This window comes from Echinops telfairi, unplaced genomic scaffold (genome assembly GCF_000313985.2).
Source record: "Echinops telfairi isolate 266 unplaced genomic scaffold, ASM31398v2 ScPeMD7_9;HRSCAF=40, whole genome shotgun sequence".
Taxonomy (NCBI): Eukaryota; Metazoa; Chordata; class Mammalia; order Afrosoricida; family Tenrecidae; genus Echinops; species Echinops telfairi.
In genome coordinates this window covers 46,772,159-46,798,838 of record NW_022103906.1, presented here as the reverse complement: position 1 = coordinate 46,798,838, position 26,680 = coordinate 46,772,159, and the positions used below count along the sequence as shown (strand labels likewise).

The 26,680-nt window shown below is 42.5% G+C and overlaps 1 protein-coding gene across 1 annotated transcript in view; it reads left to right on the top strand.

Annotated features, from left to right (window-relative positions):
• The window catches only part of LONRF1 (LON peptidase N-terminal domain and ring finger 1), a 28,687-nt gene extending 12,071 nt beyond the window's left edge, over positions 1-16,616 (top strand). Inside the window, exons 8-12 of the mRNA XM_045286566.1 lie at positions 3,146-3,267; positions 5,865-6,023; positions 6,129-6,291; positions 12,408-12,560; positions 15,248-16,616. Coding sequence (XP_045142501.1) covers positions 3,146-3,267; positions 5,865-6,023; positions 6,129-6,291; positions 12,408-12,560; positions 15,248-15,406 — 756 coding nt within the window. The 3' untranslated portion in view covers positions 15,407-16,616. The remainder of the gene's footprint in view (positions 1-3,145; positions 3,268-5,864; positions 6,024-6,128; positions 6,292-12,407; positions 12,561-15,247) is intronic.
• Positions 16,617-26,680: the final 10,064 nt, after the last annotated feature.

Sequence of the window (26,680 nt, the reverse complement as noted above, 5' to 3'; positions counted from 1 at the left end):
GAGGCTAGTTCACTGTGCCTCAGACCCGTTGGAGGGCTGGACTATTAAAAAAAAAGCTATGAACAAATTCCTATGCACACTGCACATATCTTATTTTGAAGTAAAAAAACAAACAGGACAAAAACACCCCAGGCAGATAAATGTCCTCGGCGGGCCTCATGTGGCCCGCGGGCCGTAGTTTGAGGACGCCTGGGCTAGTGGCTATTACATCAAGCAGCACAGCTCTAGAAAGAGGGGGAGGTGTTGTTCCCACACCCTTCTGTGATAATCAGTGGCCAATGCTAATAACCTGTAGGAAAGCGTGTGATCTCAGGTGGGTGCGTTCCGTAACTGATGGGAGCATAGCATCCATCAGTCGTGCCTGCGTAACTGACATCCGGGAGAGGGAGACGAAAACCGTGCAGTTCTGAGCTGCAGGCCCAGTGGCCACAGGGGCTAGAAAAGGGACTACCAGGACTGTGGGGAAAAACAAGACTTCTAAGTAGGAATAAGAAAAGAATAAAATGATTTTACTAGTGCATATTCATGAATTATTTTCTTCATAGAAGCACAGATTCTGCATGCATATTGAAACGGCCCATGTGCTTGGTTAGATTGGACGCCTTACAGTGTGTAAAAGGAAACCATTTACTACACACTGCTCACGGAGTTAGGAAACAGACTTATGTTTTCATTTTTAGATTAAGTACTCTAACTAAATTGCTTTTCCTGTGTTTCTGATCATTTTGGATATTCTCTGAATATGTTTGTTACATTTTTTTCCCCTTCAAACCAACCATTAGATTAAAAACAAAGTAAAACTCACTGCCATTGAATTGGAGGTTCTGAGACTAACTCTTCACAGGAGTAGACTGCCCCATTCTTTTCCTGTATAGTGCCTGGTGGTTTTGAACTGCCGATCCTCCAAATATAACCACTGCACCATCAGGTCTCCTACTTAAATTCAATACATGTCGGCCTAAAATTCAATTACTTAAATTTAGATAAGTGCAAGCCTAAAGCTGTTTTATGGTTGAAGAATAATGTATTAAACGGGTTATTTGAAAGCATGACATGTAAAAAATAATTTGATCCCACATTCCAACTTTCAAACATCATATACAGTGAAACCTGGAAGTTGAGGGAACTGCCTTCGCTTCCTGGACCTCACAAGTTTGTCTGCCTCTGACAAGGTGCAGTCACCGCCCTGATCACTCATTGTACTGGAAAAGAGTTGAATTTTCCTTTCTAGAAAGAAGAAAGCTGCTTCCTGCTTTCCCAGGCTTTACGATAATTTGTAAGATACAAATATGTAATTAAAAAACAAATTGGTGGACTCTACATGTAATTTTAGACTTCTATTTATCACTTTATGTTTCTTTCTTTATTTTTTATTTAAGTATGTCCTAAAATATAATTTCCATGGCTGCATAATATTCTGATGGTTTAACATTTCCCTGTTCTTGGGTATGTGCATTTAGTCTCTTTCATATATATATAAACTGCCTAAGTGAGCCTCATTATAAATTAATGATTGAGCTCTCTGTCCGTTTCCTTAGGAGACCCTCCTGGGAAGTACATCAGTGGATCAAAGGCCATGCATTTGCAAGGCTTTCAAAAGCACACGCCAGATTGTCTGCTGGTACTTGCAAGCCGCCATGATACCACAAACTGATTGATAGGGGTAGAAATTCTCAGACCCCACTCCAAAGCCACCCAAACAGAAACTCTGGAGTGTGCCTCCAACAATCCCCCCACCCCCCAACTCATTGCCATTGAGTTATACCGACCCTGTCAGATAGAGTGGACCAGCCCCTGTGGTTTCTGAGACTGTCTCTTTATAGAAGCAGAAAGTCTCATCGGTCCACTTGGAGCTGCTATTGGGTTTGCACTGCTGACCGTGTGGTCAGTTGCTCCACTCAGAACCCCACTGTGGCCCCAGGGCTTCCTGGATGGCCTTTGCTAGACTGTATTTTAATAAACAGTCTGATTCTTACTAATTTCCCCACTCTCACATTTCCTAATCTAGTCTTATTGGACAATAATAGCTCCTTACTTTGAGTGGTTCTCTAGCTAAAAGGACAGTTATCTTTATCTTGTCCTATGGTTACCTCCCAAGAGCTTCTCTGACTAATTGAGTAGGTGGCAGTGAGTGACAGGGCATTTTCTTTACCCAGAGAGAGTTCTGTGCATACATTCTGACTTGGTCTCTGACCCCGGCAAACAACAAACTCGCTGCCACTGAGTCAGTCCCAGCTCACACTGACGCTGCGTAGCCACCAGCAAGTTTGAATGTGAGTGCAGAGCTATGTCCACGTAATTCATTGCAAGTATGGTGACTGCTCTTTTATGTTGGGCATGGACAGCATCTGCTGGGACGAGCCGAAAAAATAATTAAAGAAGGCTTAATGGAAAAGGTCAAACTTGAGCTAGACTGTGAAAGACAAATAGGCTTTTCATTGGCAGGGGTGAGATAGGTGCCTTTTCGTAGTTGGAATAAAGAATGACAAAAATGCACCAGGGTAACACTTTTTCCAGGAGCCTCGGGGGAGTGGTGCAAAGGAGCCATTTAGTTAGGAGACAGGCACAGATCGTTGTCAGAACAGCAGCCTCTTGACTTCAGGGTCTGAGTGACAGTAGGAAGACAGTGGCAGTGCAAAGAGAATCTGAAGGAAAATGTATCACAAGATTTTGCCAATGAAGTTGGAAACCAAACTTCGGAGGGGGATAGATTTGCTCTACTTATATAAGGCAAAATATATTATTATCTTTACTCCTAATCAAATTTTTGTTTCTTAGTTGAAATACTAGTTATAGGTACCCAAGAGTTGCTGGGTAAAAATTGGCCTTTGGTGGGGGTGGGAGATGACCAGGAGCAGGGCTGATTGCTGCCAAAAAGATAAGCTTGATCTTAACCATTAGAGAGTGGTCTGACATACCATGCTGGCTTCAAGTTGTGACCATTCTCTCTCATGCTCTGAAGACAGGTTTGCCTGTTTAGCATAATCCATTGTAACATCCCACTACCACCCCTGCTAGTTAAAATAATCCAGAATTGACTGTATAAACATGTCATAAAGGCTCTCTAATTACTCAGCTAAACTCTTTTGCTTGTTTTGTACTATAGAAGAAAATCACTAGATTGTAAAACAATCTTGTCTTTCAGTATCTAGCAGATAGGCGGTACTGTGTCACACAGCTGTTGGAAGAATTAATAGTGAAGTATCTGCCTGATGAGCTGTCCGAGAGAAAAAAAGTACACGATGAAGAAACTGCTGAACTCGCACAGTAAGTTTCTGCTCATAAAAAATTCACACCCTCAGATTCTGAACTACCGCCCTAGACAGGAGGAACCTTCTCGCAACCTGGATCCTACCTGTAGTTCAATTCACTCTACACTAAGGTACATTTTTGACACGTAGTGGTCAGTTTCCACTGTTGTTGCCAGACAAGATTTTTTTAAAGCTTGATTTAGTTACATCCAGATACTCTGTTAGAAAGCCTTGACTGGGTCCCTGTGCTGAAGCCAGTGTCTTATTTAGTGGGGGAGGAATTTCCCAGTGACGTCAGGCAGCAGAATTGGGAACAGAGCGGTCGAGTTGGAAATAGTGATAGAAGCAAACCTGAGGTACCATGGCAGGGCAGGGAACTGGACCAGGAGGACAGTTCAGGGTAAGATAAAGGGTCTGAAATGGGTTAGTCGGTTCAGGAGAGAGTTGAAGGGCATGGCTAAGACACCTTGAGACCTTGAGGCCTGACACTGAAATCGGAAGGGGCAATTGGGAGTCAGATCTTCAGTAAATGAGGATGATGACTGGTAGCCGGATGCACTTAGAAAGGTGGACACCTGAGTCATATGAGGTAACACTGGGACTTGATGGTATCTGAGAGGAACGTAATAACTAATAGAGCTGCGTCATTTGGACCTGAGTTTGTTTGGTCTGTATATACCTCTCCTGTGTATCTCTTTTTCACCAGTCAGCTGGGTCTCAATATTTTCCCTTAATTTTTTTAGTGGGACATACTCTTTCAAAATGTAATTTTTGCATGCTATTCTTACTTAACAACTTTCTGTTCCTCTTTCAAACTATAAATAGGACATTTGACAACTCAGTTTCGCAGACAAACTAATTGTAGTAGACTTGGTCCATATGTGCCCGTCACATGCCATCTGGGGCCAGTGGCCTTCAGTGGGAGAACGATTTTCCTCCTTTCAGAGGTCAGGGCTGATTGTCTTCCTACAGAGTTGGTTGTTTCATCCTGTGGTTTTATAAGAGGTGCTTGATTGAAAATATCCCAGTGATCAGGTGACACATTTGTTTGATCAACCCGGAAGAAAGCTAGCTAGATGAAAGCCACCGCTGAAATTTGAAATCCTTAACGCAGTGGAGCAACCTGCCTGCCATAGAAGACTGGTTCAGCCAGTGGCGAGTGGAGTGGTGATGGGAGGCGAGTGAAAGAGCGGCCGTCATTGCTCACTCAGTCAGTTATGTCATTTCTCCGAAAGACTAGGGGCAGCTCATTCAGTAGCATGTGTGGGTTTGATGATATGTGCTCCCGAGTCGGTCCCCACACATGGCGGCCGGCAAACAGACTAGACTGCCTTGTATGCTTTCCTGGGCTGTCATTCTGGGAGCATTTTGATGGGTCTTTTTTCTCCCAAAGCTGCTGGTTGGGTTCAAACCGCCGACCTTTGGTTTAGCAGCCAAGTGCTTAACCGTTGTGCCACCAGGACTTCTTAATTCACAGATGAATGAAGGGTCTTCAGTTACGTTCCTAAGCAGAGTGCTGCAGCAGAGTGCTGTGTGGTGGTAGAGCAGTGTACTTGTGAAGAGTAGAGTACTGTGTTTTTAAGCATATTTTTTGTGGACATTACTTTGACATCAGTAATTCATGGTCATTTTGTAGGAAAACTAGCAAATATAGATGAACAGGGTGGGAAACAAAAGCCCTAATCTCACGACACAAAAGGAATCCCTTTAGTATATTGACAGGTATCTTTCCAGCCCATAGTACAGACAAATACGTGGTTAGCAAAATTGGGATGTAGTATTGCCTCATCTATACTCTCCTTCTCATTGATAGAACTTTGTTTCCAAGTTAATCTCAGTGCACAACATTCTTAATGGAAACAGTGTTCCATGTTATAGATAAGCTGGATTGATTAGTTTTCTTTTGATCCTAAGTTGTGACTACTATACACAGTGCTGCGGTGTGCACTCTTATACAGTTGGTTCCAAAGCTAGGCATGTGTTTACAAGCTTTAGATAAACATAATGGCACTGTTGCAGGCTCTGTCCATCATTGCCCAAGCTGGACATTATCATTATCCTTCTTCTGAACCTTTTCCAATTTGTAATGAAGAAACCATGTTATTTTAATGACTTGAAAGCATGCTTTCTCACTGCACTATCTTGCTGTCTTAATTGTGAGTTCACACTTTTTTTATTGCTTATGAATTTTTAATGATTTGTGCTTGGCCTTTTGTGAGAACTTCTCCCCTCCCCTTAATGTAATATAAGAATAAATAAAAATTTCATTGATGAAAGTTATGTAACCTTGTATGCCATGTTTTAGATACATCTTAAATTGGTTTACTATAAAAGTATTAATTTTAATCAAATAATTTTTTATTCAGCAAGACACAGCTCTGAAAATCTGCTATCTCAAAATTCACACTTGCAAAATCCACAAATGGACTTTTAGTATCAATATTGCATCCTTGTTGGTTTGAAGGAAGTGGTCCTTCTTGTTCTTTCCAATAATTAAAAATCACCTTATTTAGAATAAATCTGTGTTCTGTTTTACATTCAAGGCTCTTGTAAACGTAACTCGATTTTGCTTCGCGTGCCAACATTTAGTGATGCAATGTTTTCCTTCTCCAGCTTGACCAAGAATGTGCCCATATTTGTTTGCACGATGGCCTACCCCACTGTGCCTTGCCCTCTCCATGTATTTGAGCCGAGATACAGGCTGATGATTCGAAGAAGCATGCAGACAGGGACGAAGCAGTTCGGGATGTGTGTCAGTGACACACACAACAGGTAGCGATTTTTCGGTGGTTTTTCTATTGGCATTTATGTTGAGTGTGCTCAGAAACTTGCATGACTGTACGTGAACCTTAATACTAATCGAAGTTTTTCATTTAGTTTTGCAGATTATGGTTGTATGTTACAAATTAGAAATGTACATTTCTTACCTGATGGAAGGTCTGTGGTTGACACAGTTGGAGGAAAGCGGTTTAGAGTTCTAAAAAGAGGAATGAAGGACGGATATTGCACTGCAGATATTGAATATCTGGAAGATGTGAAGGTATTAAAAAATGTTCTTTTCCAGGATACCGTGGCGTACATGTACAGGAAGAAAGGCTAGTCATCTCTAGGTTTTCTTGTTGCTCTGAAATCACTGTGCACTCCTGGGGAATTTGGGGATAGAATCCACATCTTCTTCACTTCTCCAGGCTCAGCGACCAGTGCAGTGCCTAGAGGGTTTATGTGCACATGTATGCATACATATGGGGTTGTATGTATGCACGGGAAGTCCTTAACTGTGGCAGATGAATTTAATTGAACTTACAAACTATCTTAAATTTTGAAAAGCTGCTAGTCCTCTCCTTGGTTTGTTGAAGTTATTTGCAGTTCAGCTAAAACCCTTAGAATTTTGATGTTCAGATAATAACACAAAATGTTTTAAGAATTGTCCTATATATTGAAATTGATCCTGTGTTTCAAATAATCTGCATCAAGTAGAGTTGAATACTATATGCAGATGCTAGGGTACCACATCTGGAACACCATGTCAGTGTACCAAATCTTAACCCAGAGAGAGGATTGATAGTTTCACTGGGTGGGATTTGCAAGGCCCTTTTCTAAGACAGTAATTTTTACAGACACAGACTGCCATATCTCTTCCCTGTGGCTTCCAACCTTTGGGATAGTAGCAGAGTGCTTAATTAATTCCTGCTGTAGCCAAGAAGACCCTCGGAACAGTTCGACTCTGTAACACACAGGAGGCCACCTACAGTCAAGCCAGGCAATGACAAAAGTCATCAACCACAATTATTTACCTTATGCAGTTAGTTTAGGTACCTTCTTGAAGTTCATGGTTTATTCAATATTTTTTTGCCAATACCAAAATTCAGATGCACTACACCATTTCTTCCCTGGTAGTCTTTGTTCATGCGTTTTGAGGTGATTGAAAAAGACCTTATATTGGGTCAAGTACCCCTTAGTCCCCAAAGTGACATCTTGGCTCTGTGATGCTTTAGGCAGGTCTTTGGCAGCTGATTTGCCCAATGCAGCGCTTCCTTTGACTTCTGCTTCCATGAGCACTGATTGTGGATCCCAGTTAAAGAAATCCTTGACAACTTCAGTCTCTTCTTCGTTATCATGATGTTGTCTATTGGCCCCGGGATAATTTTTGCTTGCTTTACATTGAGGTGTAATCCGTAGTGAAGGCTGCGGTCTTTGGTCTTCCACAGTTAATTGCTTCAAGTTCTCTTCCCTTTTAGCACACAGGTTGTATCATCTGTGTATCACAGGTTGTGAATAGGCCTTGCTCCAGTCCTGCGCCGAGTTCTTCTTCATCTAGTTCTTGCCTGTACTATAAGAGTATAGCCAAAGTGTGCCTTAAAAGTGAGGGTGGCAAAGGTGCATCTCACATACTTTGAACATATTAGCATGGGAGACGAGTACCTGGAGAAGGATGTCTTTGCTAAAACCGGGGGTAAGTGAAAAAGGAGGAGACCCTTAAGGAAGTGGACTGACGCAGTGACTACCCCAGTAGACTTGCATGTAACAATCGGATAGCACAGGGCTGGGCATGTTTCCTTCTGCAGAACTCAGGATTGCTTAGAGATGGAACCAACTCATAGGCATGTAACATAAACAATAGCCAGAACACTGACTTATTGTGATAGAGTAAAAATCATATTAAAAGCAATTTCTTTTAAAAGGGCCTCATGAAAACATAGATCTTACACTATCACTTGTTCATTGGTAAACTTGTGCCGTTCATGTCCATCAGTATTTTTGAATGTATTCATAGTATTAAGCATTTGCTGGTAGGAGCAAATGATTTATTTTATAAATCATTTTATTGAGGGTTCTTACAGCTTTTATAACAATACATACGTCAGTTGTACTGAGCATATTTGTACATATGTTGCCATCATCATTTTCTAAACATTTTCTTTCTACTTGCACCCTTGGTATCAGGTCCTCTTTTTTCTTCCTTCCCCTACCCTCCCACCATCATGACACCTTGATAAATTATAAATTAATATTATTTTCATATCCTGTTTCTGTTATTCGTCCCTCTTTGGGGGGGGGGTTATACATCGATCATTGTGATCGGTCCTCCCTTTCTCCCCCTTCTCCCCCACCTTTCCCCTACCTTAATGGTATTGCTACTCCCATTACTGTTCCTGAGGGATTTATCTGTCCTGGATTCCGTATGTCAAGAGCTCTTATCTGTACCAATATATGTAATCCAGTCTAGCCAGATTTGTAAGGTAGAACTGGGGTCATGATAGTAGGGGTGGGGTGGGGGTAGGAAGCTTTAAAGAACTAGAGGAATGTTGTGTGTGTCATCGGTGCTATGCTGCACCTGGCTGACTTGTTCCTTCCTTGTGACCCTTCTGTGAGGGGATGTCCAATTGTCTACAGATAGGCTTTGGCTCTCCACTCTGATCCCCCTCATTCACATAGATAATAACTGTTTGCTTTGGATCTTCTGATGCTTGATATCTGATCCCATCTATACCTCGTGATCACACAGACTGGTGTGCATCTTACATATGGGCTTTGTTGCTTCCCTGCTAGATGACCGCTTGTTTAATTTTCAAGCCTTTAGAACCCCAGATGCAATATCTTGTAATAGCCAGGCACCATCAGCTTTCTTCATCACATTTGCTTATGTACCCATTTTGTCTTCAGTGATCATGCCGGGAAGATGAACATCACAGAATGCCAGGTTATTAGAACAAAGTGTTCTTGCTTTGAGTCCCTTGTATTTTTAATAGTCTTGGCCAATACTACAATTAAGAAGTATCAGTTCTTCACTGATCTCCCATATTCATTGTCCAACTTAGCATGTATGAGGTCATTGTTAAGAACATGACTTGGGTTATGTGTACCTTAGTCCTTCAGCAACATCTTTGCTTGCTTTTTTTTTTTTTTTCCCTTTTTCTTTTTTCAATACTGTATAGAGATTGTTTGCAGCTGAGGTGCCCAGTGAAATATTCTTATTTGATTTCTTGACGACTGTTTTGATGTATGTTGATTGTGGATCCAAGTAAAAACCTTGGTAACTTCAGTGATTTTTCTGTTTATTGGTCTGGCTATGTGGATTTTTGTTTGGGTTTTGTTATTGTGTAATCTTTATAGAAGGCTATAATCTGTTCTTCATCAATAAATGCTTTGAGTCTTCCATACTCAGCAGGCAAGGTTGGCTCAGATGACTTGCTCAACATACAGATTGAAAATGAATGCGGTGAAAGGATATATAAGGTATACCTTTCTTGATTTTTCAACTATGCAGTATCCCTTTGTTTGAATGAATGCCTCTTGGTCTATGTACAGAACAATACTAGCACAATAGCATTGTGCAATTCATACTCTTTCTACTGTCATCCATGGTTTGTTATGATCCACACAGTCAAATGCTTTCTTGTCGCCAATAAAACACAGGTTTAATCTTTCTGGTATACTCTTGTGTTCAGTCAAGTTCCATCTAACATCAGCAGTGATAGCCTTTGGTCCCCTCAGGTACTCAGGATGTGACTCAGGAAGGGCTGCCTCCTCTAAGCATAGACACTGTTAATGAGGAAAGCTTTTCTGTGGAATAGTGTGAGGGAAAAAAGATTTAGAGATATTAAGAATCATTTGCTTAAGGTCCTGCACACAGTGTACAGAAGAAATATGATTTAAAGCCACTCTGATGCCCAAGTTCTGTTCTCTGTCTTTATGTCATTTTGCTTCTCTGCTGATAACTTCATTAGTTAGATACTGCTTGCCCTTTCTGCTTATAAATATACTACAGGGGCAATTGACCTTATGCAGTAGATAAAAAATACTGTATGAATTTAAGTTTTGAGCTGATTGATAGCTTAGTTTAATGAAATCATCTGCTGATATCAATCTTAACATTTTCATTTTATGGGTATATAAAATGTTATCTTCATATATCAAGTTGATGATAAAATCCTTTGAATATGTAGCTAGACATAGTGTGACTGTATGAAGATAAGTCAAGCTTATTGTCACTGGGGCTCTAGTTCACACAGGCACTGGTTTATCGCAAACAGAGTGTATTTAAACAGGTCTTTTCATTCCGCGGATGGATGGCTGCTGACGGGTTCTCTTGATCAACACTCATTTTAGTCTCATTTGGGTGATTTCAAGAACTGTCCAAACAAAACAATGCCTTCTGAGGCGTTTGCTGGGCCATTGAAATCCGAGGCAGAGAAGCCAGCACAGAGGTGATTGCGACTGGGTCTGGGGACCCCCAGGGAGTCATCTTGAGAGGTTCTTCTTAAAGGACAGAGGACAGGAGCTTACTATGAAGAATTAAGAACCATGAAAACTACACTGGTAAGGGAAAGACCAGGCAAGTTGTACCAAGGAATGCTTTCCCAGCTCAGCAGCATAGCTGCTTTCCCCCCACCCCAGGGGAGCAGCAGGTGCTTTCCTATGAGAATTTCATTGGGAACTTTCCTCACTCACTACCCTGCAGCTCTAATCTTGCCCCTTTGAACTTTATTTTGTTTCTCAACTCAAGAGCATTTTAAAGAAACACTATTTGTTGTCTCCATTGTAATGTATAAATTGAGGAGAGCAGAATTCCTGGAGAAAGGGTGAAAGACAATAGATTCATATCTCGGTGTTTTTATTTAAGAAAGATGAAGCTTCTTACTGTCAAGAGTCACAGTCTCAGAAACCCACCAAGACAGATCTGCGTTGTCCTTCGATGCCGTCGCTGTGATGAGTCAGAACTGACTTCATGGCAGTGACGGAGTGATGGTGCTGATTGGATTTCATCTCATAAATATGACAAGAAAAGAGAATGTAACGGCCAGTAGAAAGTAGCCTGTTGCAAACCAGGATGAGTTTGTTGAGTTCTCTATATTTTTGCAATTTTAGGAATATTAGTAGTTTTCTTCACCTCAGTTTCCTAAACCGTGTGACTTTCTTGAGCATTCAGCAAAAGTTTCTCAAATTTGTATTTTTTCATACCAAAGCCTTTATTCCTACTGTAGCGATTCTTTTTTCTGTGGCTTATAATGAAATTTGAAATTCTGTTGTTATAATAAAATTCAGTAACACCTTGCTGTTTTTCTCTTGGCTGCTTAGCCACTTCCTGAATCCACCCCCTATCAGATTCCTAGTATTCCTTCTTTTCCAGAGTTCATGGTTTCGTCCTTGAATTTTGTGAGAGTACAAAGCTGAAGCTTTTTAAAAGTTGGCTTGATTAAGTTTTTCAGATCTTTTAAAAGTAGGATCGCTTGGTCCTTGTGTGCAGTAGCCTTACCTTTTATATTTACAGATTTTTTTTTTTAGAACCCCCTTCTTGTTCTGTCTTGTAATCCTTGAAGTGTGCGAGGCCTGGTATTTGTTCAGAAACATTAATGACCATGAACCAGAGCATAGTCTAGCATGTAGTAAGCAAGAGCTTAACTGGTTGTTAGAGAAAGCAATATCCATTGATGGACGTGTTAACTCCCTCTGCCCACTGGCTTTCATTCTGAGAGAATGCTCTTGGATCTTCAGCTGCCAGGCAGATGCATTTAAATGTGTGTTTCCAGTGTGGGGACCATAGTCTGGAGGGAGGGTGGGAGGGAGGTGGAGGTAGCCACAGCTGTGGGCTCCTGCGGCGGGCAGGGAGATGCTCGTTTCATCACTAGCTTCTTATCTACTGGCTAGCCTTTTTGTTTGTGTAAGTAATTTTCCCATTGAGAGCTATATGCGTTCCTGGCCGCCACCCTGTCACTGCTTTGTGCTGTATATATTATTTACATCCACACCCCCATCTTCGCTTTTGGCTTAGGAGCTGTGGTCATTAAGTCACTGCCATCAAAAGCCACTGACCCACAGGGACAGACCAAAGGATTTCCCAGTTTGTTGAGACATTTATCCCAGGACCTGCTCTCTCTCGTGCCCGCGCCCCCCCCCCCAGGGAGGGGCTATTGGGAAGGTTCTGTGGAACCGCACTGCTTCCAGTGAGGTGGAGGGCAGGACAGGACTTGTCACCCTTTCCTCTGGCCCCACTGAAGCAGGTGCTTTGAACAGCAGTAAAGCCATGTTCTCTGAAACTTCAAGCAGTGTCGTGGGTGTCCCCCTCTTTCGGATCCTTTTTCTTCATTTCTGTTGGGTGGGCAGCGGGGCTTCTGTGATTAGACACCCAAACCTTACGGAGTATTGTATTCCTAGGTTGAGAATGAAGATGAGGTAACGAATCTCAGAGAGCTTCACAACCTGGTGTACTCCCAAGCCTGCAGCTGGTTCCAGAATTTGAGAGATAGATTTCGAAGTCAGATTCTTCAGCACTTTGGATCAATGCCCGAGAGGGAAGATGACCTTCAGGTACGACGGCTGTCATGTTGCTTCCGGAGGCTCAAGTCCTCAGTTTGTAAAGCCACATTGGTGAACAGTTTTGTTCCTTTTTACATGCCTTGTATGTTACGCAGCATGTTCTTGGAATTCCCCCCTACCTTTCGAATCATGACTATGTTCTTTGGGCAGTGGTGCCCCACGCAGTTCTATGGTAGGGGATGGAATGGGTCTCAGCTGAGGTGCCTAAGCGAAGGAGGAGAGGGTCCTTAGCTGCAGGTTCTCTGGAAGGAGGCGCATACGGGATTCACAACAGGACGCAGGCCCCTCGAGTACGTTGTGGCTGTGAGAGAGCCATGCCTTCACGCCAGTCCCCGAGAAATGTGTGTGATATCATCTGCATTCATGTTTTTAAATCCCTATCTTCTTATCTCCAACTTAAATATTTCCCCACTTCAAGTTAGTTTTGCTTCTGTGTGTTTCGGACATAATGCCTCATAAAACTATTATTATTGATAGCCTTGCTCGTGCACACGGGATGCGCAGTGAAGCTCAGTCTCCCAGCTGTCTACCAGGCCCTTCTGTGTGAGTTGGCGAATGCCATAGGTGCTGCTCTCTGTGTAAGGGAAGAGGCTGTGTTCCGGAAGACCTGATTCCAGACTCAGCAAGGCACTAACTTTGGGGCCATAAGCATTTTGAATGGAGTGGAATAAAATGTAGAGGTCAGAAGGGTCTGGGTTTCATGAAGGAGGGACTGTAAAACAAGTGGGGGCAGGAAGCTTGCCATGTCCTGCTCTGAGGGGCACGTCCTCGCCTCCCAGGCCGCCAGGGCCAGCCCCGGTCTGAAACCATCGACCTGAGCACCAGCACCTTTACCTCGAGTGCTCGGCCCACATTCAGCTTCGTGTTCGTGGCCACATGTTGGTTTTATCCGGGCTACCGGACTCGGAACCTGACAGAAGGAGCCTTTGATGAGCACGAGCTTGAATAAACAAATGGTGAAGGTTTGGCCAGCTGAGAGAACAGTGTAACATTACGCTCCCGTTTGCTTTGCTGTCCAGGTGGTTTATCAGCCACTTTCCTCACGCTAGCTTTCTGTCTGTCTGTCAGTCAGGTTTTGCCAAGAAAGTCAAAGCAGTCCGTCTGCATTCCAGGAATGGAGGGTGGCAGGGGGAGGTCTCAGAGATGTCTACAGCTCTCAGAAGAAGCCCAGCTGTGAAGATAGAGGCCACTCCCAGCAAACAGGAGGCAATCTGGTCATAGACCGCCCCTCCGCTGATAGTAGATCAGGGGGGTCCCCACCATTGTCCCAGTCCGCAGCAGTGGAAAGAGCTCTCTGGAAAGCTGCTGTTGAAACAGACTCCAGTCACTAATGGGCCCATCTCTTCAAATGTCCAACCCTCCTAAGAGGGCCTCCTTATCGGCAAAGTCTACCCCAGAAGTGGAATTCCTGGGTGGTGGGAACAGATTCAGGCTCAGCTATTAACCAAAAAGGGGGTGGCGGTTTAAATCCGCTTACAGGTCCTGTGAAGAAAGGCCTGGCAATCTATTTATAAAGGTTCACAGCCCCGAGAAGCCTAGAGAGTGCAGACCTACTCCGTAGCACCTGGGATTGCCAAGACTCACAATCAGTTCCGTGGCCACCGCACAAACCTGGAACTATGCACAGGGGAAGCGGCTGTGGGAAATGTAGTTTGTGACTCCTCCTTCCTGCAGAAGCGGATGGCAGTGATGCTGAGCTGGGAAGCACACACTTGCTGAGAGCGAGTTTGATCCTGGAAGGGGTTGAGATCCGCCCTGAGGTTGATGGTCCACTTGCTATTCTGAAATTTCCAGCATAAAGCAATTGGAGCGTGTGCAGTAAAGATTGCCCACAAATCCTTTCCTTCGAATTCCTTGTTCTTTTGAGCCCCTGCAACATCAGAGGGCCTTGTTCTGGAATCCATTTATTACCCCCCACCCCCACTCCCACAACAGAAGTGGAAGCTGAGACCATTTTTATACTTTCCCTAGGATGTCTTAATTCTTTTTTTGAAAGAGTTTTATTGGCACATGATTCACATCGCATGCGATTCAGGGGTTCAGCCCTATCAAGCTGAGCTGTGCAATCATCACCACAATCAGTTTTAGACCGTTTTCTTCGTTCTTGTACTTACTGTTACTCCGTCATTCTTTGAACACGTTTTAATATCAATTAACTTCCCTTAATCCATCAGCTAGACTTTTAAGACAGTCGTTCTCATCCTGGGCCAGTTTCGCCCTCCATCAGACATTTGGGCACGTCATCTGGAGACAGTCTTGGGTAGTGCCACTGGCATGCGGGAGACTGCTCGACACATCGTCCAGTTAGTCCTTGGGACAGCCGCTTGCAGCGGAACTCTCCCGCTCAACTGGACCGCAGTGCCGAGGTGGAGAACCCCAGTTTTAAGGCAGGTGGTGCAGAGAGCAGAGCGTTGGCTCTGGATTTTGCTTGTGGCCCTCCCACCCAGGAGCTGAGAGTTCCCGAGCTCTTGTCCTGGACATTGGTGAATTTCATTTCCTGCTCTTGGTCAGGCATCATAATGGCCTACCTATCAGGATGGTTAAGATGTCAGAGAGGGTTTGGGATGGAACTGGCGCACTGGAATGTGCTGGAGCAGTTGTAGCTTTTCGGTGGTTTTGTTGCTGCTGTTACAGGAAAGTTCCTTGTATTCACACTGTGTGATGTTGATTGCTTTTAGGCAACCCCTAATGGACCTGCGTGGTGCTGGTGGCTGCTCGCAGTTCTTCCCGTCGATCCCCGGTACCAACTGTCAGTTTTGTCCATGAAGTCTTTGAGAGAACGGTTGACCAAGATACAGCATATACTGACCTATTTTTCTAGAGACCAATCTAAGTAACTAACGGCTTGGATCTTCCTTTTAAACAGTTACCTTAATCTGGCTGCACCAACAGCCAGATTGTCCGCTGCCTTTGCACATCCAGTGCTGGTTTGAGAAATGTAATGAAACTGATCGTTTCTGTTTGTTTTGTTTTCTTCAACCTCCTGAATCACGCGGTTCTTCAAACGAATACCTTCAACTAGGATTTAGACCACTAAGAACTTGCACAGGAAAATACGCACTGACCGTGTGTTCAACTTCTACATCGTGATGAAGTTGCACTATGTACCATCTGCTAAAATGAAAGGAGAACTCTGTGTGTGTGTGTGTGTGTGTTGTGAGTTGTGTGTGCGTGCGTGAGTGCGTGCGCGCATTTTCTCTGGCTTTAAAACTTTAAAAGAAGATTAAAAAAAAAGCCATAGAGAGCAGAACTTGCCGAGGGTCGTTTATTGCCCAAGTTTACAACAGTAGCGATACAAGTTTTTGCAAATTGAATTTGCCTCAGATCTATCTGTCCTAACGCTTATATTTGCACACGTACGTAAAACACGGTATTGAGTATCACTATGTGTTGGAAACCCTGCTCTTGCTGAACGAACTGTGTTGACCATCGACTATGACACAATTTCTTATTTATGTAAATACTTGCGTTCGGTGCCTGACAGGCACTGGACGTGGAACCTAGAGCCAGTTTTCAGGAACACCGACAAACCTGACATGGTACTGTGCATCTACTCGTACAACACTTACAACTGTGAAAACCTGGTTTACATTTACCTGTACATAAAGCAAATGGAGAGTTCAGTTCAGTACCCGTTGGTTTGTACCTTTCCAGGGGCTTTCGCATTACCCGCCCATCTGTGTAATTTACAGTTTGACGTGATATGTGTGTTCGTATCTGACAAATGGCCTAGTGGGAGCCCTTTGAGGACTGGGGGGTGGGGGAGGTGAAGAAGCTGGCGTAGAACTCAGCTTTGAGAGGTCCGTTTTCTGTTTTGTTTGCAGTTCTGGCCGTGGTGCAGATGTTAGTTATGCCTTACTCCTATCACGACCAGATCACCGTGCCGAGGCATGGTCTATTCACGCTGCCCCTAGACACTTTTGTAATTATTTGTTGCAAACTTGTGACTGTCTCTATTAGCTTTCTTTTACGTAAGTCATTTGTAAAAGTTTCTTACAAATTTTGCTTTTGCTTATTTAATTTTGAATAAAAGCTAAATTCATAATAGCTTTGTGTGGTTATAATTTCAGGTGAATGTTACATTTTTTAAAAACAACACTGAGGAACTCCCTGCACGTAGGAAAGCACAACTCGGTGAGTTTTGCTTATTTGACGACAAGGCATAACCTGCGTGTTTGTAGAATACCTTTTCTGGTTGGTTTTTGACCAAGGAACACAGTGTCTGAAAAAGAGTGAGGCCCTAGAGCAGCGGTTCTCAACCTGTGGGTCGTGACCCCTTTGGGGGTCGAATGACCCTTTCATAGGGGTCGCCTGATTCATCACAATAGCAAAATGACAGTGATGAGGTAACAACAATGATGATGGTTGGTCACCACAACATGAGGAACTGTATGGAAGGGTCGCAGCACTAGGAAGGTTGAGAACTGCTTCCCTGGAGCCTCCCACAAAGCACTTTATTTTCACCCTTTTTCAACTCCATGCTTGGGGGGGGGGGGGTATACAGTTCTCATCTACATGCTCCTTACTCCCATTTGAGACGCCCTCTAGTCCCACAAGCTGGACCATGGTAGTCTCTGATTCTTAGCTAGGATGTTCCACATACAGAAGCTTCGAGTTCTAGAAAACTTGGAAATGACTCCCTTGAGGCCCTCTCGTTGCCCCTGTGATCGGTTCACTGGTCCTGCAGAAACCAGCCCCGGCAGGTGGGTGGGACACCCCTCAGAAATACCTTTTTGACTCTTAAGCATTACATTAATCTTGTAAGATCAAAAGAACCACAATTAAATGCTTGTCAAGTAATTTGTAAATCTAAATGTTTATGTAAATCCAAAAATATTCAGATGGAACTAAGAGTTTTCTGGTATTGAAGCCATGGTCTCTGTCTCTTTCTCACGTGTGTACACAAACACACACACAGGCATTAAATAGTTTACATTCATACACATACTATTCAACATTATTATTTTACCCCCAATTTCATGGCAGATGGATATATAGAAAAATTCTAGCTATTAAAAAAAAATCTCAATTTTTTTCTTAGTCCCATCGAAAAATATATCAACTCACTGCCATTGACTTGCTGCTGACTCAACAAGCCTGTAGTTTAAAAACAAGTGCTAAATGACTGATTTTTATCCCTGAACCTGAAGGGTCTAAGTTCTGTCATGAATTCTAACACTGAGGCCAGAGGAACTAGTAGTAACTCTTAGTGTACACCTGTCTGCACGTCCAGTTCCTCCTCCTCAGGCTCCAGCTCAGAAGGTTTCTCTCCGCTGGAGTCCGCTGATTGCTGATACCACTTACTCTCGACGTTACTAGGACACTTACAGGGGAACGGAATAAAGCACATCAACCCTACTGAGTGTTCTGCCCCGAACCTGGCAATTTCAGACAGATTGCACTCCAAACCACATGCAGATTGTTAAGCAGAATGGGAGTTAATGCCAGTTACAAAGGGAGTGTGTTTGACTCAGAGGGGCCTTATATAGTGTTGCTAGGATGGAATCTTCAAAGCAGCAGACAGCCTCATCTTTTTTTCACAGAGCATCTGGGGAGTTTGAACTGGACCCTTGCATGCAATTAGCAGTCCAGTGTGTATCCATAGTGCCACCTTCCCCTGGCTTCTAAATTTACAAAACAAACCCCAACTTAATGGTCCATCAACTGCCCCACACTTGGGAGGAATTTTTTGAGCTACACAAACAGGATTTTATAGAGAGGGTTAGAGGTAGGCACAGCTGTTCAGAAATGGACTTGTGCAGGGTCAGTGGGAGTGGCTCCAGGAAAGCTCCCCACTAGCAGAGAGAATGAGGGGAGACTCCTTCGGAGGGGCTACACTCGAAACAACTGTGTTCTTCACTCTCTCTAAGCTGGGTTAGGCAGGAGGCAGTAACTGTATTCAGGCCGAAGCACTGGCTGTGTTGGACTGGCCAGCAAAGATTCCCCAGACCTTAAGTCGCTTAGCCTTTTGTTGTTAGGTACCATTGATTTGATTCTACCTCAGCAACCTTATGTACAACAGCACAAACCACTGCCCGGTCCTGTACCAGGCCCACAATTGTCATGTTTGACTACCTGGAGATGCCTGATAGATGAGCTCACATGTAGAGCCAGCAAACCACTAAGCTACCTCTCAGTGTGTTCCATCATCCCCCCACCTCAACCCAGACAGCTACTGTGGATGGAACTAGCGACCACAGGCATCCCAGGCAATGAAAATGAGTAGGAAAATCCCAGAAATTTGAAGGAAATTAAAAGCTTAAAAGAAGTGACAGACCCAGCATTACAATTGAAAATACATTCTGATAAAAATATCTGAGAATTCAAAATATTCTTCAGACTCACTGGCACCATAAAGACATTCAGTAATGGTTTCTTGAACCAACAAATGAGTCATGGAAATAAACTCAGGAGATGAGCTGAATAGACGAATAAATGGAGATAGTGATTTAATGAGGCAGAGGATTAAGTCAGGGCCATTTTCCAAAATGCAATGTAGGCATATCAAGAGAACGAAAGTATGAGAGAAAAAATTGAAACTTAAAAAAAATTGAAACTTGGAGAATATATTTAAAAGCTTAGTATCCATCCAGTAGAAGTTCAAGGAAGATAGGAGAAATAATTTCCCATAATTTGACAATAAAAATGACATTCTACTTTTCCTAAGCATTAAATCTATTCATTTAAAGAGAAAGAATAAATATAAATAAATTTACCAAAGGACAAACAAAATAGCAATTGCTCAGTTGTCTGACATTGATCAGCTACTAGATGACAGTTTTCCTTACAAGCCATGTTTAAATACCAACATTAAAAAATTTTTCAATATGTATAGGGTAAGATGTTTGGGACCCAGCTTAATAATCAACATTTGGCTTCTATAACTTTTGACACGTCTCCAAAATAAAAATTATCCTTAAAGATGTTGATGTCTCAGTTTCAGATATTAAAAAGAATATAAGCTTCATTTTTAAAAGAATAAGCAATGTCAACAGAGAGTAAGCAACAGTTTTGTCCTCACAAAGTCCTGTGAAATCTAATCTTACAGAGATGGGGACCAAATGCAGTTAAGTAATTTGTTAAAGGATCATATGTGGTGGAATTGATTTTAAACGTAAGCAACTCACTCTTCCATCCAGTTAAAAAACCATCTGAGTCGGCCAGATAGTTGAAGGCTTGGGAACGGTTGACTTTGCACATGACTACATTCTCTAGCAAGGGATGAAAGCCTGGTCGTAAGCATTGCTCAGGGTTGTGTACAATTTGCCAAAAGTGAGGAGGACTTAAAGCCCTTGCTGATGAAGATCAAGAATTGTAGCCTTCAGTATAGATTATAACTCAATGTAAAGAAAACAAAAAACCACTACTGGACCAATAGAAATATAAATGGATAAACAAAAAAATTCAAGTTGTCAAGAATTTTCTCTTGCTTGGATCCACCATCAATGCTCATGAAAGCAGCATTCAGGAGAAAAAACAACACATTGCATTGGGAAAATATCACAAGACTTTCTTTTTAAACATTTTCTTGAGGGCTCTTACACTCTTGTAACAATCCATACTTCAATTGTATGAAGCACATTTGTGCATATGTTGCCATCATTTTCTAGACATTTATTTCCTGTTGAGCTCTTGGTGTCAGCTTCTCTCCCCAGCCCTTCCTCCCACCCTCACCCTGTGACCCTTGATAAATTATAAATTATGACTTTCATATCTTACACCTACCACTGTCTCCTTTCCCGCATAGTTTCTGTTGTTCTTTCTCCTGGGGCCAGAGGGTGAGAGGGTGGGGAGCATTATGTGTCAATCACCATTGGTTCCCCTACCGCTCCTCCTCTCCCCACCTGCCCCCTACCCTCCTGGTATCGCTATACCTATGACTGTTCTTGGATTCCATGTCTTGTGAGGTCTTACGTCTTATCCATACCTGTGCACATGCTCCGGTCTAGCCCGCAGTGAAAGGCAGTACTAGGGTCATGATGGTGGTGAGGAAGCCTCAAGGAACCAGAGGATTATTGTGTGTTTCATTGGTGCTTGATGGGGGGGCAGGAGGAAGATGAAAAGAAACAGAGGAAGGATCTAGGAAGCAAAGATGGATAGAGGTATAAGCATAAGTGTGTACATATGGTATGTATGTATGTAAATATGTAATGTATTAACAAATACATTCGTAAAAATAGAGGTATGTACATATATTTATATGGCACTACACTGAGGTTGTGGACAGACCTCCGGCCTCAGTTCCTGCCCTCCCTCAATGCAAGGACACTTTGCTTTGACAACCTGGCATTCTGTGATGCTCACCCTCCTGACATAATTGCTGAAGACGCATGGGTGCATAAACAAGACCTCTTTAAAGTGTTGGAGAGCAAGGATATCACTTTGAGGACCAAGGTGCACATGGCCTTTTCCATGGCCTCCTATGCACGTGAAGGAAGTCTGCAGAAAAATCGATGTGCACTGGCGAGTGTGGAAAGCACTGGGGAGTGCTAGCAGAGCCAACACATGGGGAAGTACAGTCTGAAGCCTCCCGAGGGGCAAGGATGGCAAGATTTCATTTCTTGTATTTTGGACATAGTATCAGGCAAGACCAGTCTCTGGGAAAGAACTTCATGTTTGCTAAAGAAGAAGGGCGGTGGAAAAGAAGACCCTTAACAAGGTGGACTGACACGACTTCAACAGAACAACTGTTAGGCTGGAGCAGGGCCCCGCAGTGTTTCATTCTAGTGTACATAGACTGCTGTGAGTCAGAACCAAGCAGTGGCACCTAGCAACAACAAGGTTGTGAGATGGTGAAATCGTCTTCAGCCACCCACGCACATAGGCATATTTAGCTTTTGGTGAATTGGGTAAAGTTTTACAGAGCAGATCAGTTTTCCATTCAACAAGTCATACACATTTTGTTTCATGTCATTGACTGCTGTCCCTGCAATGTTAACGTCACTTACCCTGCTTCTTCCTTGTTCCCATTTCTCCTTTTGTTAACTTTGTCCTTGGGTAAATGCTGCCCTTTTGATCTCAAATGGTTGATTATCCTAAGGTGTGCTTACCTCACTTGTGTTATTGTTCCTTTTGTAAATCTGTCTACTGTTTGGTAGGACATTCACTCATAAGGTGAGGTCATTCCCAGACCTGAAAAGTGCCTAAGGTCCAGAATCTCAGTCTTTGAGCAGAACGCTTGGTCACTTCTATGATTTTGAGTTTGTTCCACATACAATCCTGTTTGGTGAACAGGGTAAATTGATAACCATCTTTTCAGAAAGTAATACTGCAATATAGATATCAAGAATCATTAAAATGTTCATACTCTTGGACCTAGTTCTGTGTTGAAGAAATTACCCTAAGAAAATGTTTTAAAAGCAAAAATACACATACCTGAAGATATTTTTCTTTAATTTGTAAATCATGACTTACTGGTGAATTAGATGGGGGAGTTTACATCTCAGATCATCCATTCTGCATTTAACAATTCAAACCACTTGTCAATCCCCCCAGCAGCCTGCCCTCCTCCATTCCTCTTTACCACTTGTAGGTCTCCATCCTCCTTTTGAAGATATTTTTTTCAATGTTCCTTAGAACAAGAAAAACTTAGAGGCAGCCAGTGACTGCTATAGGTGACAACTAGAGGAAATGTAAATGGGTATTGTGCAACCCATAAATTTAACTAAAGAGGCTAATAACAGGAAAAAGCCCAAAATTAAAAGTCTGTTGATACTATGATGTTACCATACTGTATAACAGGAAAAAGCCCAAAATTAAAAGTCTGTTGATACTATGATGTTACCATACTGTATAACAGGAAAAAGCCCAAAATTAAAAGTCTGTTGATACTATGATGTTACCATACTGTATATAAAAAACCTCACTGCCATCAAGTCAATTCTCACTCATAGTGGCCTGACAGGAAACAGCGCCCTTGGGTTTCCTAAGCCTGCTATATGGATGAGTATTTCATTTAAAAAAACATGCTGTGGGAAAATGAAATCACTAAAATTGACAGGTAATGTCTTTTGCTAGAGAATTTCTACCTAGCTTTCCTGTAGGGAAAGCTAATCTGCTCAATCTAAAGCCACTTTACTCTTGTGTTTTAACACTGGAAACTGTCACCCATACACTAAGCCATTATGAGCATCATAAAAAATAAAATAAAAACTCACTGCCACCAAGCTGATTCCAACTCTCAACCCTAAAGGACAGGGTAGAACTGCCCCAAAGGGCACTGTAGCTCTTTACAGGAGTGGAAAGCCTCGGCTGTCTCTCATGGACATCATGGTTGTATTGGACATTTTTGTTCTTTGACAAAACAAAACTTGGAAAACATGAAGAAGAAAAAAGGATGGTAACAATTGATTGGATTGGCTTATAACCTTAAATACATTCTAATGATGTTTTTCTTTTAATATTCAGAAGTAGAGAAATCAGTGTGAAAGCATATTAGCAAGCAGCTTAGGACCCTGATTATTCTTTATTTTTTTATTAATAAATCATTTTATTGGGGGTCTAACAGCTTTTCTAACAATCCATACATCAATGGTATCAAGCACATTTGTAGATATGTTGCCATTATCATTTTCAAAACATTGTCTTTCTACTTGAGCCCTTGGTATCAGCTCCTCTTTTTTCCCCTCCCTCCCTCCCTCACTCTCCCACCATCATCACCCCTGGTAAATTATAAATGATTATTATTGGATCTAACACCATCCACTGTTTCTTTTCACCCATATTTCTGGTGTTCGTCCCCCTGGGGGAAGTGGGTGGGGGGTGTTTATGTTGATTATTAAAGTTGGTTCCTGGTTTCTCCCCCTTCTACTCCCACCTTCCCCCAACCCTCATGGTGTCACCACTCCCATTACTGTTCCTGAGGGCTTATCAAGAGCTCTTATCTGTACCAGTGTACATGCTTTGGTCTAGTCGGATTTGTAAGATAGAACTGGGGACATGATCGTGGGGGGAAGGAAGCATTAAAGAACTAGAGGATTGCTGTGCATTCTGTCGGTGTTATGCTGCACCCTGGCTGTCTCCTTCTTTCCTTTTGATTCTTCTGTGAGGGAACGTCTTGATTGTCAACAGATGGGCTTTGGGTCTTGTGATAGATAGCTTTATTGTGTCAACCTGGCCAAAAGAACATGTGAGATTAATTAAACCACAGTTTGATTGGAGGGCAAAAAGATAAATGGCTGAGCTAGCCCTGCCTCTCTCTCTCTTGCTCTCTGGTGCTGAGACCAGTGTGTGGCTGCCTTAGCTAGTTCTCTGCCTCAGTGTGTGAGTTATACTACCTGGGGGACACCCAACCCATGGACCGTGTCACTAGAGCTTGAGGCTCCTTTGGGACATGCTTCACCACACTGCTGGTGTATACATCACTTGAGCTGGGGAATGTCGGATCCTGTCATCTGGCTGACTGGTGGCGACCTGCCCTGCTGTTTGTTGCTTGTGGCCAGACTGCCTTCATTGTTCTGCGGAAGACTGTTGTCTGCTTCCTTGACATTGGACCCAGCAGCCCTCGTGAGTTGAAGGACTTCCAGTATATTAACTGATTCACAGAAATGAGTTGAACTGAGCCCTCTGTACCGCTGTGTGAACTAATTAGCTGTTATATTCCTTCATGCTGTGTGTGTGTGTGTGTGTGTGTGTGTGTGTGTGTGTGTGTGTGTGTGTGTGTGTGTGTAAAAGACATCCTAAGTATCCTGGTTTTGTTTCTCTAGAGAACCCTAACACAGGTCTCTACTCTCACCCAGAACCTGAGTATTCTTAACGTGAGGTTCCAGGGAAGAGCTTCACGAATACAATGTGGAAATAAAGTTATGTTCTTTGAAGGTTTACATTTTGACAATCAAACAATCATCAGCTTTATATATTGATTTTGTTGTTAGCTGCCATTAAGTTGATTCCGACCTATAGCCATCCATTTGAGAGTAGAATATCACAGTAAGGCTGTAAAACAACAACACTGGAATCTATGCAAGGGTATTGCTAGGTCTATCTCTCATGGAGCGACTGGCTGGGTTTGAATCAGCAACCCCTTGGTTAGGACTCCTTATATTAAATGTGGTATGTTCTTATTTCAAGGAAACTTGATGGGGTAGTGATTACATGTTGGGCAGCTCACCATAAGGTCAGCGGTTTGAAATCACCAGCCACAATCCAGGAGAAAGACAAGGCTTTCTACTCTTGTAAAGAGTTATAGTTGCAAAACCCATAGGGGCAGTTCTACCCTGTCCTATAGTGTTGCTATGAGTCAGAATCTATTTGATGGCAGTGAAGTTTTTTTGGGTTTTTTTGTTGTTGTATTCTCAGTAGCTGTATTACACACAAAAATTATAGATATCACTGTGACTGTGAGGTTTAAAATCTGGCTTTTTTACTAATTAACTTCTTTGGATTGGGCAGAACTTTTCATATATATCAACTTCAGTTTCATCTTCAAAATGGGAATTAGTGACAATGTATGTGAAATAACACACAATAGTAGATACACAAATGATGTAGAGTAATAATAGTATTACTCAACAGCAATGGACCTTTATTGAAGCTTTTAATAAGTGGACACAGAAAGGCTAGGAATATAGGTGTGCCCTGATGGTATGATAGGACAAGCCCTCTACAAAGTTGGTGGTTCAAACCCACCAGCTACTCTGTGGGAGAAAGATGAGGCTGTCTGCTCTCAGAAAGAATTGCTGTTTTGCAAACCCTCTATAGGCTCACCACCAGTCAGGTGGAATTCTGTGGCAGTGGGATGGGGATCGGAGAAACTTCTGTGCTGTTAGCCTGAGGTTTGGTAATTTGTATGTAGTAGGGATATTTTCAAAAGGTTTGTGGAAAAATTCCTTTATATTTGTTTCTTTATTATGATTTAAGTGAAGGTTTTCAGAGGAGATCTTTAGCTTGACTTTCAATTTATACACATTTTGTTTCAACGCATCCCTTTCAATTCCCTCAGCTTATCCCACTTCCAATGTTGCTTATTTGCATCCTTCCTGTTTCCTAACCCTCTGTGATTGGGTCAATGATGCCCATTTGATCTTAAATGGTTACTTTTTCTAACATGGAAGTGAATTCAATTCCACACCTGAAGGTCTATAATCTTGGGGGTCCCAGCAGTTTCTAGGTGACCAATCAGCTTGGTTTCTCTTATGATTTTGAGTTCTGTTCCATATTTCTCTCCCGCTATATCCAGGAGTGTCCAATGTGACTCTTTTCAGAGCAGTTGGTAGTGATAGTTAGGCACCATCTAGTTCTGTTCGCCCTCAGGATTGTGGAGACTGACGTTTGCACGGTCCGTTAGTCCATCGAACTATCCGCCGTTTCCCTGTGCCTTTCAGTTGTCCTCACGCCTCTTTCCCCTGAATAGGGAGAGGCCAATATTTTCACCTTACATTGCTGTTCATGAGTTTTCAAGACTCCAGCCGCTACTCCCCAAACAGGATGCAGACCATTATCTTTGTGAGATATATTGTATGCGTTGATCTTGTTGTCCCCTGAGACTATGTCCTGATACCCTAGACCCAGGGATTCAATCTCTTAAGATGTTTGGTTATGTATAAGAAGTTTTCATAACTCTGCCCCCTGTATTCTCCACTGCATTCATGGATATACTTACAGTAAAGGTAATTATATATATACAAATAACCTCTGTTATATCTATATATGTTTGTGGCTATACTTCCACTCTCCTGCTTACCCATGGTCATCCTGTCCAGCCGATCTAAGCATGTGCTTGTAGAGCACCACTATTGTGGGGTTGTGTATATAACAGTATTTGCCTTATCATTTAATCCCATCTTATATGAACTTTTTGAAGCCCCTTATATATGTGTATGTGCGCATGTGTGCATGACTGTGTGCTTGTATGCATTATAATTTGATCATTTATTTTGGCCTTTAATGGATAAACTTTGAATTACCTTCAAAAAGAAGGTATTACCAGAAAGCATTAAATCCAGGAATGACTCCACAGTCATTACTATTATCGTCCCAACTGTTGTTTACAAGATGAATATGGGAATTGTCATTGCTTTCAGGGGTTAGCACCATTCATGAACCTGCAGAAACTAACTAAAATCCTTGGCAATTAAAATAACTTTGCCAAGGAATTGGATTCAAAGGGAAGA